The following is a 16494-nucleotide window of genomic DNA, read 5'->3' as shown; positions in this document are numbered from 1 at the left end:
TACAGTTGCTACAAACCTTTTATTTACAACTCTACTCGTTTAATATTACACATTTGTTTTGTAGTAAATTCCAGCAGAATTCCCCAAGGCACATTATCCAATGAAACAATCGACTCTATTATCCTTATTATCTTTGAGTAAATATTTACAGAAGTAAATAAGAACCTGTTGGTACTTCATTGAATTTCAGCAATTTTGCTGCCATTTTGACAATTTCCCGCATTATTTTGTCTTTTCTTTACTTTTCTTCTTTTTCTTCTTCTTTTGCTTGTCTTTTTCTCGGTCTTTTACAGCAAGACATGAGGAACAGTACCAATCTATATCACCGGGGTCTTCAATTATCCCAACGCACCTCCTACAACAAAATAACAATTCATCTATTAATGGCCACTGTCCCAAGCCGTTTTAGGAGCATAACTTGTCGCTGAGTCTGGTGAATTATGTGCCTTTTGTACGCTTTGACAATTTCACACTTTCCCCTTTCTCTTCATATCAAACTTTGCCTATTGTTATGGTTTGACAGTGGAGCTTTTGTTGTCCATCCTTAAGAATTTTTCAGTTCGGTGTCGTGCAATTATGCAGCATGCTCGGTTTAAATCGGATCCATTCGGCACAGTGTCTATGATGACATTTTTGTTCCCAATGGGAACCTACTTGGGGAAACACAGACAGACCAACAGGGCTGACTTAGTACATGTCGGTACACCGAAAGTTGGACTTTAAACTATGCAATTAAAAAAAAAATGCCATCTCACTAGTGGAAGGCCCTACCAAGTGCTCTTATGTGGAGTTGGTCAATTACGTGGAGTATTTGTCTAATGATTGACTGTATTCAGTGGTATGATCCCCCTTGCCTGTTTTCCTAACCTAACTCTCACTCTGTTTCCAAAAAAATTCGCTAACAAGTATCTAAAGATCTACCATACAAGTTCTATAAAGCCCCTCCCCCCCTTTAAACCCCCCTTTTGAAGTTCAATTTTTTTTCTAAGGTCTCCTTGTCCAGTAATACCTCCCCCCCCCAAAAAAAAAAGTCTCAAAAATGATATAAACCCCTGGGGGGCTTAATATGGCCTTTACAGTATTTAGGTATTTACTCACCCATGAAACCATTCATCACAGCGATCGCAACCAATCATAAAACTGCCATCATCAGGATCACTACAGACTGGACAGTAGTATACCTTACCATCACCCTGTGGAGCATAACACATGGAACATATTGTTACAACAATGCATGATGTGACAACCTTACAATCTTGGTAAATTCAAATGAAAAATTAAGACCACCCCTCCCCCTTTTACACCCGCTTTCAGTGAAACATCCATAGCTACCTTTCTACATTCATCTTTCGACATTGTTTTCGATGCGCTGTTTGAAATGAGCCCACAAGTTTAGAAGGTCATGCAAGTGGGCTGTGATTGGCAGATTTTGATCCTTGTTTGTTTAGCACATTGAAAGACGGATGTTGATAGAAAGCCTCTATGCATGTAACACTGAAGTGGGTGTAATGATGAAAAGAGGAGCGTTCAGTTTTAGCATGAGATTGAGTTCCGGGAAGGAAATCTCAAACTGTGTTCGGCTACTTTTTTGCTATACAGTATTAGTTTTTGATGTCCCTATAGTGTTACATGGCTTTATTATCTTTTGTCATCTATTGTTTGTTTTTTCTTACAAGTGAAAAATGCTGTTGTGATTGTCACTTTTTTTGCATTCTGATTGTTCTTGGTGGAAGAAGAAATTTTCAACTTCTGCTTTTGAGTGGCTCTGTTATAAACATGGCGCACACGTGATACACAATCCGCTGTTCACTGTCAAGATGTTCTCCAAGATGGCAGCGGCTGGTTCTCGGACTGTTTCAGACAAGGATTTCATGGGGTTTGAATACTCTTTAGAAGCTGAAATTTTGGCGACTAACATATCTTTGTATCACCTTTTATGTTGGCATAAAGGAAAAAAGTGCCATTTTGGAACAAACTTCTCCTTTAAGGAGTACAATGATGAAATGTCCCAAATACACTTACATGTACCAAGGTTGTGGACACCGTCTGTGACACCACCGTTCTTGTCAGTGTTTCACTTTTGATTTTTAGTTTGGGTACAACAGGAGGAGCAGCGGCAGCAGCAGCAGCAACAGCTGGCTCCTGTTTAACTGAAACTTTTGAAGATGTTGGAACTGGACTGTCAACCATTTGACTGCTTCCAACAGATGGGCTTACTTTCTTTAAACTATCTGATCCAATTCCCCTTTTAAAAACAAAAAAACTGTAGATGTGAGTTTGTATATTGCTGGTTCCAGTTGAATTCACATTAATTAGGAAGTTATCAGTAATACTTTCCCTCTACTTTTGTCCAACTTTTTTATCTTGTAACTTAAAACTTAGTAAATAAAAGACTGACTTGCAAAGAACTCAATGTACCACTGCTCAAACACCTTGCTTTGAAGACTTAATTATTTTGTAATACTTATCAAATCACAGAAGCCAAGTCAACATTGAGAGGGAACGGGAAGGGGTGCACAGTAGAGTGATTCAACAAAATTTGACAAGACCCATAGCTTTGATAACCAATCAAGATGTGTGCTTTACTTAGGTTACAAGATTCTATACAAAACTGCATAATAAAATAATATTGTGGCATGTTAAGGTAGAACATACATTTGTGAAGGTTCTGTCTTGCTTGTCCCCTTGTTTGCAAGGGATGCTGGGTGGGACGGAGTCTCTAGCTTCACTGTGATGCGAGGAATAGGAGGTGTGGCGAACGGTGATACCTGCAATGGTTCTGCATGATCTGTCTTAAGCTGTAACACAACAAAGAAACATTCTATCAAAACATTGCAATGAATTGGTATGGCGCCCTCCTTCCAAATATGTCCCCCTCTCCCTCCATCTCAAGTAAATGCTGGGGTCCACCCCCATTTTAAGGTGTGTTTTGTTAAAAGTACCCCCTTTTACAAAATGCTCCATACCAGTACTAAGGGTACCAATTTGAAGTTAAGTATTGAGTTAGGAAGGATTTGTTTTGCTAGTATCAAAAGTTAGCTTTTATAATCAATAGAGACCCAATTTCTTAAACCCTTGGTTTCTCAAAACTGTACATGTGCAATGTAAGCCAAAGAAAGTGCCCTTCCTTGACCTCCAAATCGGAGGGTGGAGGGGAGAGAGAATTGTAGTCTTTTGGTCATACTGGGGTAAAGGGTGGGACTTATTATTGCGGGATATTTGTAACCTTCCACGGGAAAACGTACATTAACGACTTCGCGTTAAACGCTTCAAATCGCTTGTTAATCGTTCATTTGGCGTTTAAATCGTTTAGAAAATCGTTAAAAGCATTTGGAAAATTGCTAAAATTTTGTCCCTTGTCGTTAAAATCGTTAGAACTGTTTTCACAGGTTGTTAAAGTTGTCAGTAAAAGTCGTTGAAATTTTCTCTGAACGGCGTTTAAAAAAGTCGTTCAATTTAAAAGTAAAGCGTCAAAATTTCCTCTGAACGGCGTTTGAAGCTTGATCGAAACCTCATTCAATCAGCTGGTCAGTTTTTGGTTAAGCGTTTAAAACTGAGCTCAATTTGATTGTTGGCAATCTACAATCGATCGATATCCACAATCTGCAGTCGACGTTACCGTTCGCAAAAAACATTTTTTTTGATAACATGTAACAATTAACATCGTAGTGAACGAGAAAGCAAGCAAGTAGCAATTCAAGTTTGTTTATTCATTGAAAAAAAGTTAACATACATTACAAACATACCTTATTCCCCTGTTAAAATCGTTTGGAAAAAGCGTTCAAACAATCGAGGTCATTCGTTAAATCGTTTATGAAAAGCGTTTACATTTTTGGCGTGATCGTTCAAAGCTGTAGCCAAGTCGTTAAAAGGCTCCAGAAAGTCGTTTACTAGTCATTCTTCGTCGTTAATTTTAAGTCGTTTACCGGTTAATTGTAAATGTACGTTTTCCCGTGGAAGGTCACATTTATGCATGTAAGATATCTACGTCTTAGTATTTTGGTGGTGTGGTAGACTTCTTTTTGGCAGGATAGGAAGCATTTTTCAGAAGAGAATTATTACTATTACCTTTTTGCTTTTATCTTTTTTCTTTTCTCTGTCTTTGTCCTTATCCTTTCTTTTCTTCTTTTTCTTTTTGTGTTCCAATGCTGGATCTGTTGAAGTATTTCCCGGCACACTGCTATCTACAGGCGGCATTGCAAAGTCTGCCATGGAAAATTTGAGTCCTTCGCTGGTAGAAGGGGCGCTCCATTCTTTAGGTTCCACTTTCAGTGAAGGTTCAAGAATTTCTTTTTCTTTTTTTACCTTTTGTTTCTTGGAAGGACTTGCTTTAGGTTTTGATTTCTGGGGCTGAGAATTCTCTTGTTTATCAGTGTTATCTGGAGGCAAGAATTCTGACACCGTAAATTGTGGCTCATTATTGACCTCCTTTTTAATGGGTTTTATAATTAACTTTGGCATGCTTTCTTTTACTTGAATGTTCTCTTTGGCTTTTTTGGGTGTTGGCTTTGCCGGTGGAGATTTCACGGCAGGTTTCTTAACCTTGGTGGCTGTTTTTTTCTCTTTCTTTGGGGTAGTTTTGACTTTCTTTGTGGGGCTCTCTGTTTTAGTTTTGATTTTTGCAGAGGGTAATTCCTTTTTGTTTGTCACGGGTGATGTCATTGGAGATGGTGATTTTTCTTTTGGTAATTTTGGAGGTGTGGCCGTTGACAAAGAAGTTGACTTCTTTACAGGGCTTGCTGTGTTCTTGGGAGCCTTGACTTTTTTCTTTGGGCTCGACTTAGCTTTTCCGGCGGGTTGTTTTCCTGGTTGTTTGCTGGCCTCAGCTTCCTTTTTCACCTCTGCCTTTGGTTTAGCTGTAGATTTAGAAGATGTTGCAATTGCCGCAGAAGGGGTGGGAGTAACGTGAGGTACAGCTGTCGCTGGTGGAATCTCAAATGTTTTTGCCGTGCTCCAAACATCAGGTGATGGAGTCGGTGAAGGTGAGGACAAATTCCCTTGTAATGCGTCCAGAATGTCCATTTCATTTCCCCTGTTCCCTTTTTGCATAAAGGGAAGGTCAACTCTTCTTTTCTTTATTTCATTATCCAAGCCTGGGGGGGTATCAAGGGGTCTTTTAACAGCCACATTCTGACTAGAAGTTTCCTCTGCGACTGTCTTAATTTCATTTCTCACAAATCCCTCTGCACTTCCTTGCTCTTCTCCAGCATCAACTGCATCTCCATCTTCTGTTGCTGCTTTTTCTTCATCTGAGGAATAGATGAACACTGGAATTACAAAAAGACTGCTGAACATTATGAGCAAACATTTGAGACTTTAGTGGGACTACAACACAACATTCACAGAAGGATATACTTGGATTCAAAGAACTGTAAAATATTCAGCTTAGAACTCTGGGAAACTATCAATAAGATTAATTCACACTCAATACATATGTTTTTGCATATTTATATATAACTTAAAAAAATGTTAGTCAAACCCTCACACTGTTAGTTACATAAAAGTGTGTAAAAAAGACATACAGCTAATTTGAGAAAGGTTGTGGTAAAGAAATCACAAAAGTGCACGCAACATGACCGAAAGATGGTCTGGGTATTCGCTGGAATTCTGCATATTGGCTTAGAGGAAATGTACAAGTTTGTATTCTTGTACATGAAGATTTTGTTTTTCCCCCAGGAGGCCTTTTTTCTGTAGCTTTACTTTTACTGTCGCATGTTTTTGGGTTTTGAAAATTCTTCTAAAATTCAGTGTGGCTAAAAGGACCTTGTTTCTACATGTCTGAAGAGAAAGGAAACATGTAAATTTGCATTTGTCATGTCGCCATCTTATTAGTATTCAACACATGCAGTAGCTCTCCACTTCTACCCATACTACCTTTTGGTCTTGTTGCATGCACTTTTGCGCTTTTTTCCGACAACCTTTCTCGATTTAGCTGCATGCAAATCACTTTCACAGCGCTCGAAATTAGCGGTTGTCCGGTCGTCCGAGACGACTAAAAGTTCGTTCGGGCAACCAGTTTTTTAGAAAATTTTAAGGCCTGGTTGCCCGAGAAAAAACCGCCGGACAACCAAAGAACTTACATTCCCGTGATCACCCAACAGAATAAACCAATTAAAATGTAAGTTTAAACATGAAAATAGCTCTCTTCTAATCGATGGAATCCATCACAATTCTTAGGAAAAGGAAAGCAAAGGTTGAAACAGTTAATTGGACGTTTGTCGAGTGCAATAAGCCGAAATAAGCTTGCCGTGACCTCTTGAAATATTTTGAGGCATGTTAAAAGTGACTAGTTAATTACGCATGCAGATTTGCATGACTTCAAAATTCCAAAATTCAAAATATCTTGGCGCTTTGGAATGCTTTTCTTGCCTTTATCTTAAATGAAATTTAATTCTGAGCAAAGTTTAATTCAAGTTTCTTTCATATTTCAAACTAAAGTTCAGAATTTTTGGCTTTTTTAAGCAAACAGATTTGTGACCCAGGTGTAATTGAGACGCATCTTGTCTGGCTGTTGTCTGGGAATAATTTATATTTTAGCTGTTTTGAGTTTGGTGTGTTTTTGCGTGTGTAGGGATTTGTAAAATGACTATATCGCTTCTGAAAGTACAAAGAAGTATTTTCATTAACGTTAAAAGTAAGTGAAAGTGTTGTGTTCATTTACTCTAAAGGAATTCTGCAGTTTTGTTTAGGATGAGCAGTTTCACACTGTGTGAATTGTAAAATAAATGTTATCGTCTCATGACCTGAGAACAAAAATTGTAACAAAAAAATACAACACTTAATACGGACAACCAAGCCCTCAGCAGGGCAACCAAACTCAGGGTTTAGGTTGTCCGGCATTTGCCATAAGGACAACCTGGATTTTTTTCTAATTTCGAGCACTGCTTTCACTGCTTAGAACCTCGTGAAGTTAGACTCTATACTCAAAGTTAGACTACAATAAATGAATACATGTACCTTGCTCACACAAAAACCTTAACATTTTATAAGCTGTTAGTAGTGAAACACAGTCTAAAACTGTTTCAACCATGTAAGTTGCTTTTTTAGAATTTAATGCAAGACACCTCTTTGCACCCTACCATTTGAAAACAAAGTGCTAACACTATAAAAACGATTACACTTCATCAGATAAATCTCTATGTTATTTGTGCAGTGTAATGAATGTTTGGAGCTAGGAGGTTAAGAAGAAGACTGCACAGCAGCAGCCATACAAAACCTTCATTTTGAAGAAGCTTAGAGACCAGGGGAGGCAAGTAGTCATAGTACTGCTCCAGTCTCTCCGCGATCTCTCCATTACGTGGATGATGGAGAACACAGGGTTTTGGCTTGGGGTACTGTGGCAACTGGTGAATAAATGGAACTTGGTCTACCTGGCTCACAAAGTCTTCTAGCTCATGGAGGCAAACACCAATATCTTGGAAGGCGTGATTCAAGTCGTCTAGGTTAGGTTCAGTTCGGGAGTCTGTTGAAGTGTAAACATTATTTTATTATACCATGAATAATGCTTAGGTAAGTCTGTTTAGAAGTTGAGCTTGGTGATCTTGGATTGTCCAGCTTATTTTGCCATTTTGGTTGTTTTGATATCAGGTTTTAGTACACCGCTTATATGACCCACTCCAGTGCATTAACTATTCCTGAGCATAACCACACTGATTGTAAGCCATTATGCACATGTACATGTAAGTAAAATGGCATGTACTAAAACCCGAAACAACGAACGAAATGAACGCAATGACTATAATTAGCGAAACCACAGAAATGAGGGAAACGAAACTGCCAAAACAACCGAAACGGCCAAAAGGAGCGAAACAAAACAAATCACCAAAAAAGGAAAATCAGCTAACCATAAACCGGCTAACCTGAGCATTGTTCAGGCTAAACAGAGTGCTATCCAGGGTAACCAAATAATGCTCAGGTTAGCCTGTTTACAGTTAGCTTCCAAAAATTGTAATGGGCCAGTCTGGAAAACATGTATGTTACGCCGAAGATCTTCGGCGTGGAGCTCGATAATTTACGCCACTTCTGGCGTATTTCATAGGGATTTGGCGTAAAACTTCGGCGTATCAAATACGAACTTTCCAGTGTGGGTAATGGGTTTTTTGCTTGTTTTGATGATTTGTTTTGTTTCGCTCGTTTAGGCCCTTTTGATTGTTTTTGGTGGTTTTGTTTCGTTGTCATGGGTTTTAGTACATGCCACGTAAAATAGGTCACTGCTGTTGATAATTCAATTTAAGCCAATTAACATTACAAAAGAAAGCTAAAAGATCCCTGAAATTAATAAACTTACATAGCTGGCAGTATCCATGAGCAGACTTAGCTATCTCTTCAAGATACTTTTGTAACACGTCTGTTAACAGGTCGTGTGTTGATTTCTGCAAGGCGTCCCATCCCATGGACTGGCAGATTTGAGCCACGGCGGTTTGAAGGGCGCCATGGTTAAAACCGTCGCACATTGCGAAGAAGGCAAAAAAAGCTCGCTGTAGCTGCTCCTACGTAAACATGTGCTACTAATTACACTTTAGGGGCACTATTTACGCACGAAATAAAAGGAAAGGGGCAATTTTCCTCGCAAATACTTCCACTAAACCTCGTACACAGCAACTTTTACTACAAGGACTGCTTTGGTCAACTGCGCACAATCTGTTTTGCATTTACCGCTGTGAGCTAATACCGTGCGCTCAAAACCAATTTTCAACTTTGGAATTTGACTGATTTTGACAGCAACGAAAATCGGAGAAAATTCCCGGTCCAGTTCAGTCAGTTCAGAAATGGATGAAGTACAGCTGCCTGATTTTGTTGATGAGAATTTAGTAGAGTACTATGATGATCCTGACGAGCTTTTGTTGTACGAAGATTTGCAACAGATGTCAAAGTATGGACGCTTCTTCTACATGTTCAAGTCTTGTGTAGGACCGACAACTACACAAACTGTCGATTTGGTCGGTCCACTTCTGGCGATGTGCCTCATTCTGCGTGTTGTATCGGTGCTTAAACTACCAAGACTTCTAGTTCATTTTGTTTCGTTTGTTTGTGGAGTTGGAGCGTTATTTCTGTTCACGAAAAAGAACTTGGTTTATCCTTTAACCATGAGCGCGCTGGGTTATGGAATTTTGTTCGTGAATAATGGAAAAAGAGGAATGGTCATGACTATTGCATCGGTCACGTTTATTATCGTGTGGTGCGTATATGCGATTCCGACTTTCCCATAGCTTGGGAATTAATATGAAGGGTGTAAAGTGTTGTTCAACCTACCCATGGGGTGGTGGGAGGGGGGAGGTGCAGTGGGTAGGCTTGGTTACCCCCATCACGAATCATGAATGGAGCAGTCGGGGGAACAAGTGCTAGTTGATGGCCACATCACTTCTCCTAGCCTGCGGGCAGGCTCTCTATTCGGGGGCAACATTAATTGGATCGTGCCTTCCACGCTGGAGGAGTGCAATTCACGTTGCCCTGCCCTGAATAGAGAGCCTGCTCGCAGGCTACACTTCTTCAAGAAGTGACTGAGCCAGCGGTGTTCGTCCCAGAAGTTGCTCAGCAACTTGACGTATCTATACATGTGACGGCTTTTAGAGTTAACTTGAGTCATCATTTAATTTTTTTGTTTGGATGAAATAATTTGGAAATTCTTTGAGTGCTTCAAAGAAGATTTGCCAAAACTTGCACTTATTCCCCTGACTGGGAGTGTGTTGTCCTTTTTATCTTCAAAGTCCGAGATAGTGAATACTTTTTTCTGTTGATTTTTTTGTGGTCACTACCATCACAAAATCAGTGGTCACAAATGGGATAAAATTCACTTCCAGTTTGGGATGGGGGATCGCTTGGTTGGTGGCTAGAAAAAAAAAGATATGGTTGTACACCCCAGCCCAGGGTGAAGGGGCTAGGAAGCAAGATAAGGCACTTGCCTTGATCGCCTAAATTTTAACCCCAAATTAAAAACAAAAAGTGTTCCCAGGTGAATAAGATTCTGAAGAAATACAAATTTCCATGAGAAATGCTAAAAATAGAATTTTAGAGCTTCTGGATTTCAAAATTTCGTTGGAGGCATGCTCCCAGATGAGACCTCCTTAGTGTCCATCACGTACCCTGCCTCGTCTATGCCAAAAGTCTGGCTACAGCTCCTGCCAATGGCTCTCCTGTCTTGATATTAGTATAGTGGCCACCCCTTGTTCTTTGCGCAACAAAAAGGAAACAATTTTCCATGAGGTTGAGGATAGGCAGTTTGGAATTGAATGATACATAAGGTCTGAAGAAAAATAATAAACTCTGGTTTGGAAAAGCATGTTTTCTGCTGATAATTTTTGTGAAAAGATATTTTTATTAGTCCTGCAAGCTTAATAGCTGTATGTACATCATTTTTTATCCACAGTGAACTTTTCATTGTCACAGCTGAAAACTGGCATCAAGTTCGAGGTATTTTCTAAAATTAAATATTTCTTCATTTTGTGCTGATGTACCATCTTTTTGTCATCCTTGGGGACCCAGGGGTAGTTAATCGGGGCGACAGGCAGCCCATCGGAACGCCAGAATTTTGGGGTGATAGTTTACAACAAGCTCGGGCGAGCTCAGGAGACCCCCTGGGCCTGGGCACTTTCTTTTTCGAACCAGTTCCTGAAGTGTTTGAACTTCTTCCTTCTGATTGGCCAGAAAAACAATAATGTACCGGTAGGCTAAGGAGATTTGAAAGCAATAATCTTTTCCACTTTTTTTTCCCTTTGCCTGTAAATTTGGAATTTAGGCATTATTTTAAACAATTCAACATCAACTTGGCGTAAGAGTGGAGGTTCCCTTTAAAGGGTTTTTTCTTTTGGTTTGTTTCAGGTTCTCAGATGGTACTAGTAATGAAACTTATTTCCCTGGCATTTGACCTGGATAAGGGTGTGATATCTAGACCGAATATTCTGGAGTATTTTGGCTACTCTGTGTCAGTCAGTTCTGTTATATTTGGACCCTTTATGACGTACTCAGACTATTGCCAGATATTGGTCGGAAAAAGGATGGTAAGAAATAATTTTAATTTTTTTGGGCCAATTTTTTTTCACTTGCACCTAAAAATTTTAAAAAAAACAAAAACCCCTTTGGAGAGGGGGTGGAGGAGAGCTAGTAGTGATGAAGTTTCTTTTCTCTCTTTCAGAGTTTTTTGTGGTTTCTTGGAGTAGTAAGGAGTTGTTTTCTGTCCTACTGTTGCTTGATCATATCAGCTTGTATTGCACCTTGGATATTTGAAGAAGATTCATTTAAGTGAGTCATATTTTGTCTTAGGGCTGATTTACATGGTACAACTTTTACACATGCAACTTTTTTTAAGCATTTGTTGTCCGAGTCATGTAAAATTGGCATACAACTTTCAACAGCTAAGCAGACAACGTGGGCTTCAAAAGTTGCATGTGAAAAAGTTTTACTGTGCTAATCATCTGATGATTTTCGTAGGTTTTAAAATCTGTTCAACAACAGTTTTTGTATCACAGCTAAGCTTCAAGCCAAGTGGCTCATACTGCCAGAGGTTATCCCGGTTTCGGTTACCGACTACCTTATTATAGGAAGATTAACGCTTGTGCCAATTAAGGTATTTGAAATTAACGCAACTTAAATTAACAGGAATCAAAGGAAAAAATACTTTCCAATAAAGGAAATTAACGCGGAAGAAAAGGTTAAATTTTAAAATGAAGGAAATTAACGCGACGTACACAAAGAAAAACATTTGTTGAGATAACAGCAACAAGTTTATTTTAACACTAGGCGTATAATCCGAGGAATACTTCTACTCTCTCCTGGATGGGATGCTAGTCCATTCGTGGGGCTAGCCCCAGCATTATTTTACCGGTACCCATTTATACAAAAAAAAAACCCACCAAACAAACACCGCCCTCCCAATACTGTACACCTGATTAAAGAGAGGCACTGTGAGAGTAAAGTATATTGCCCAAGAACTAAAAACAACACAATTACCCTGGCCTGCAGCAAACCGTTTGATCCGGAGTCAGGCACACTAACCATTAGACCACCATGCCTCCCAAATTTTTTGTATTGTAAGCGATATTAAAAAATAATAGGGTTAAAGGGTTAATTATTGTAAACTGGCGGCACAAAAGAGCATTGTTTATGTAGACAAGTTATATTTGTAAGCTTGTTGCATGCAACAAATCAACATGTACATGTACCATCTAAATTGTTCCTCATCAGATTTTTGATAATAATCTTTGGATTTCATAATAAAGTACCGGTATAAGTGTTTGAGTTTAAAAGAATTCTGTCTACTCCCTGTGAGAAAGGAGAACTGTCACAAAGCACCATACCTGATCCATTCAACAGGGCAATAAATGTGATAGCCATTTTGATTTCTTATCATTAACTAATAATGCTGATTATGGCGTTTTTCTCCCTAAAGGTGGTTTATAGCATACCAAGCAGCAATGTCATTTAGGTTCAGTCATTACTTTGTCAGTTTCCTGTCAGAATGTACCAGTTTATTAAGTGGAATTGGAACAGAGGTTAACCAAGAAGGAAAGCAAGTAACAAGCTGGTAAATCAATGATCCAATCAGTATGTGTGTTGTATAGAACCCCCAGTCTCTAGGGTTTAGACAAGACATAAAAATAATTTTTTATCACCACTGTAGTTGTAATACATTTCAGTTATTATTTTTTCTGGACTCTGCCTAGATTAATCCCTTACCATCAATACCCCAGATCCCAGAATAATCCACAGTACGTTAAGTATTTTTTTTGGCCTAAGAATATCTCCATATCTTCCCCAAATTTTTCTAACATTTTTTATACGAAAAATTACCTTGTATCTTTCTTTTTGTCATGAAAAAATATTTATCTATTTTACAGGAGATATGATGTTGCTCGGCCCCAGCATATTGAGCTTCCTCGTTCCTTGGTGGAAGTAGTTGTACACTGGAATATTCCTATGCATGTGTTTCTAAAAAATTGTAAGTGCTTCCTAGTAAGTAGAATGTTTGTTCTGGGAATTGGTGTACAGTAACATCTATCCCTGGTGAAAATATAAAAATCCAGAGACTTTAAGGATCTGCATAACGATGTTATGTGGATATTCAAGTGGCAATCACTTAGGATCTCCATTTTACAATCCTTAAAGATCTTCAGGGATCTTGCAAAGACCCTTCAGGTTCCTGCAAGTCCCTTTTAAGCTCTTTCAACCCCGGCAGAGGTCCTCAAGATCCTTTGTCAGCGATATTAAAGTATTCTTGCAAAGATCTTTGTAAGATCCTAATTAAATTCTTGAAAGTCTTAAAATATACAACACATCCTTTAAGGATCCCATATGGATCTAATATGAAAGATCATTGTCTTTAAGATCTTTGACAGGTCTTAAAGTTCTTGAAAAATACTAAATTAAAAATTCCTGGATTCAAGGTTCTTGCTAGGAGTGAAAACAAATGAATATTTAATCCTTTATAAGATTTTCTCAATTTTGTTAATTGTCTACTTTTTGCCTGTCCCTAGATGTGTTCAAAAAAGCTCAACCTCTTGGAAGATTTATTGCTGTTCTCTTAACATTTGGGTTAAGCTCTTTGCTCCATGTAAGTATTGACTCCATTGCACCATTGACAAAGTTCTTCTTGGTATACATTAAAAAATTATACACTCAGCAGCCAATTTAAGGCAAACATTTCATTTTATTCAATTCCCTGTACCCTGTTATCAAACTGTTACCTACACCTTCCCAGCAGACAGTTAACCTCTTATGGATGTCTGCAAGCGTGAATAAAATTATTTCCATTGTTACTGTATTTTTTTTATTTTCCTTCAGGGTATAAATTTCCAATTAGCAGCAGTATTGATTTCTATAGGAACATATGCTTACATTGAGCATGGTAAGTAAACACTTTATACTTGCAGTGAAAATACGAAAACCATGAACACTTTTATTATACTTTTTGGAACAGTTTGACAACTAGTAAATAATAAAGATGGTAAATTTTAAGCTTGGTAATAAATAATAAATATAAGATGTTCAACCCGAGCATGGGACAAAGAAAAATTCTGAGTCCCCGACGGGAGTCGAACCCATGGCCTCCCAGATACCGGTTGGGCGCTCTAACCAACTGAGCTACGCGAGCCTCGTTGTGAGCTGGGCCATTTACTAGATTGATATGTGACACGCGTCCTGCATACTGCTAGGATCAGCAATGTCGAAATCATCAAGTTTCTAAAAGAAAGAAAAATTAGAGAAACTAGTTGTCAAACTGTTCCAAAAAAACTTTTGACTCTATCACTGTCCATGTTTTAATATTTTCCGCCATTTGAGCTATCATTCGATGGTTTTCTGCAACAATTTTCATATTCAAGATCAAAAAAAGTGTTCACGGTTTTATGTTCTTCACTGTAAACAGTGTTGAAAAAGTAACCCAGTTCTAATAATATACAGCTGTAAGCTGTCTGAAAGTTCAGGAAAGGTAAAAGAAAATGTTTTTTTTTTTCCAATACTAATGTTATCACAGGATCCAGATTATCTCATCCGTACTGTTACCAAACTTAAGTAACCCTATCACTGGCTAGGAATACTGTTATCCCCCCTTGTATGGGATACTAGTCCACCACAGGTACCCCACCCCACCCACCACTCCCTCAATTAGTATACCTTTAACATTTTGTGATTTTTTTTTCTTACATGAATTTTCTTTTGACTTCAAAAAACAGTGTTTCGTCTGAAGTTGGGTAGAATTTTCAATGCTTGCATCTTGGCAAGAAAATGCAAACCAGAGTGTGGACATGTTTACAATGACGTATGTGTTTTGCTCAAAGATTTTTTCATCTGTTACTATTTGTTAATTTGTTGATTAATCAACTTTTGGCACACACAATAATTCAATCTAGTTCCAAACTTCAATTTGTTTGACCTCACCAACTGAATTTAATAGTAATTATTTTTATTTTCAACAATATTATATCTTCTCTTTTCAGGCTAACTTTTGGGTAATTGCTGCAAATCTTGGCTTTAGTTTTCTTGCTGTGTTTCACCTAGCATATTTAGGCATCATGTTTGGCAGTGACTCAGGAGAGCAAGAAAGGGTAAATAATTATACCTTCTAGGAAAGTAATGCTTGCAATGTTTTAAGAAACAGGTCACGGCAGGTGACTTAAATTACAGCTAATTGAAGGGCAAAATTGTTCAAGATAAAATGAATTTATTTTAAAACACGAAGAGTGCAAAAGAAAACTGACCTTTCTGATGACATGAGGAACAAAATAAAGAACACAGCAAAAAATAGTACAGAACAGAACCAGCTCACTTGAAATGTGAGATACAAACTGAAAGATACTACGATACTGACAATGAGGAGGGTCTTGAAATCTTGTCAAACAGAAAGAAAAACAATGTTCAATGTCTGAATGGCCTACATGTCAAGACAATACTCAGTATTTGGGGTCAAAAAATCAATTTTAAATCCTAATAACAACAATCTGCATGTACTTCTAAAAAATTAACCAATCGAATGATTGTACATATGTACCGCCATACAGCTGTGGCAACACAATCAGAAAATACAATGCAGAAAACAAAACACAATGCATGCAGAGGGCTCTTTGGACGCATTGCAGGCCTAAGGTACTAGGTAGTAACTTATGAGAACTCCTGTAAATTTTAATTTGATTGTTTGCAAACTGTATCTTTACAGGGTTATGGCATGCAGCACACTCTAAGCAAATGGTCTGACTTGGATTTTGCCAGTCACTGGGTCGCCTTAACAACATTCCTTCTTAGTAGAATTATGTAAATCTGTCAGATGTAGAAAAGACAAACAAGCCAGGGAGCCTTGTTATAGGGGTTACCTGGTGTGTGTAGAAAAAATAATTTTTTATGAAAAATGTTGAGAAATCCAGCCTTTGCACTGTGTGATATCACAATAAAGTACAGTCAAAGCTCTCGTAAGCGGACACCCTCGGGACGCGAAAAAAGTGTCCGTAACTGGAGCTGGCCGCTACAAGAATGGTTCTCGTAAGCAGCCACTAGAGGTGTAGGGGAAAGATGGCCGCTTACGGGAGCTTGTCCAGCTAACAATAACCGGACGAACGTGGATGACGACAAAACAAGCACTAAAATGTGGTCCTGTTATTACTGTAAAATCATTGTCACAAACGGCGACATGAATTTGATTGATAATAACAGGATACAGAGGTCGTAAGTAGGATTTTCTTTCGGGTGTCCGCTTACGGGAGCTTTAAAACAAAGAAAAAGTCTAAGTCGTAATCTCTGAAAGTGTCCGCGGCCGGTTACTGGAATGTCCGCTTACGAGAATGTAAAAATACAGAGTTTGTATGGGAGTTAAAACGGGGTTTCAAACAAGGTGGCCGTAAGTAGAGCTGTCCGCTTACGAGTGTCCGTTTAGAGAGCTTCGACTGTAGTTTAACACAGGACAACTGCTTGAAAAGCTGTACAAATATACAAATCTTTAATTAGGTTCTATTTATTTACAGTACAAATTAAACTGTTTTAAAAATCCATATGTAACAATTTTTGTTGTTT

The 16494-nt window shown here is 38.4% G+C and overlaps 2 protein-coding genes across 2 annotated transcripts; one reads left to right on the top strand and one right to left on the bottom strand.

Annotated features, from left to right (window-relative positions):
• LOC144653842 (uncharacterized) lies at nt 1-8649 on the bottom strand. The gene is made up of 7 exons (XM_078513949.1): nt 8288-8649; nt 7217-7462; nt 4069-5249; nt 2656-2798; nt 2023-2245; nt 1099-1193; nt 1-355 (listed from the first exon to the last, which is right to left on the bottom strand). The coding sequence occupies exons 1-7, from the start codon at nt 8451-8453 to the stop codon at nt 223-225; spliced, it is 2187 nt and encodes a 728-aa protein (XP_078370075.1). The 5' UTR covers nt 8454-8649; the 3' UTR covers nt 1-222.
• Nucleotides 8650-8709: 60 nt separating this feature from the next.
• Nucleotides 8710-16260, top strand: LOC144653869 (protein-serine O-palmitoleoyltransferase porcupine-like). The gene is made up of 11 exons (XM_078513987.1): nt 8710-9178; nt 10367-10410; nt 10819-10997; nt 11132-11238; nt 12386-12520; nt 12834-12934; nt 13470-13546; nt 13777-13840; nt 14667-14752; nt 14931-15038; nt 15647-16260. The coding sequence occupies exons 1-11, from the start codon at nt 8769-8771 to the stop codon at nt 15743-15745; spliced, it is 1410 nt and encodes a 469-aa protein (XP_078370113.1). The 5' UTR covers nt 8710-8768; the 3' UTR covers nt 15746-16260.
• Nucleotides 16261-16494: the final 234 nt, after the last annotated feature.

The sequence above is a fragment of the Oculina patagonica genome, chromosome 5 (assembly GCF_052425735.1).
Source record: "Oculina patagonica isolate OP01 chromosome 5, crgOcupat, whole genome shotgun sequence".
NCBI lineage: Eukaryota > Metazoa > Cnidaria > Anthozoa > Scleractinia > Oculinidae > Oculina > Oculina patagonica.
Note: the sequence above shows the minus strand (reverse complement) of the source record. Positions and strands in the feature narration are given on the sequence as shown.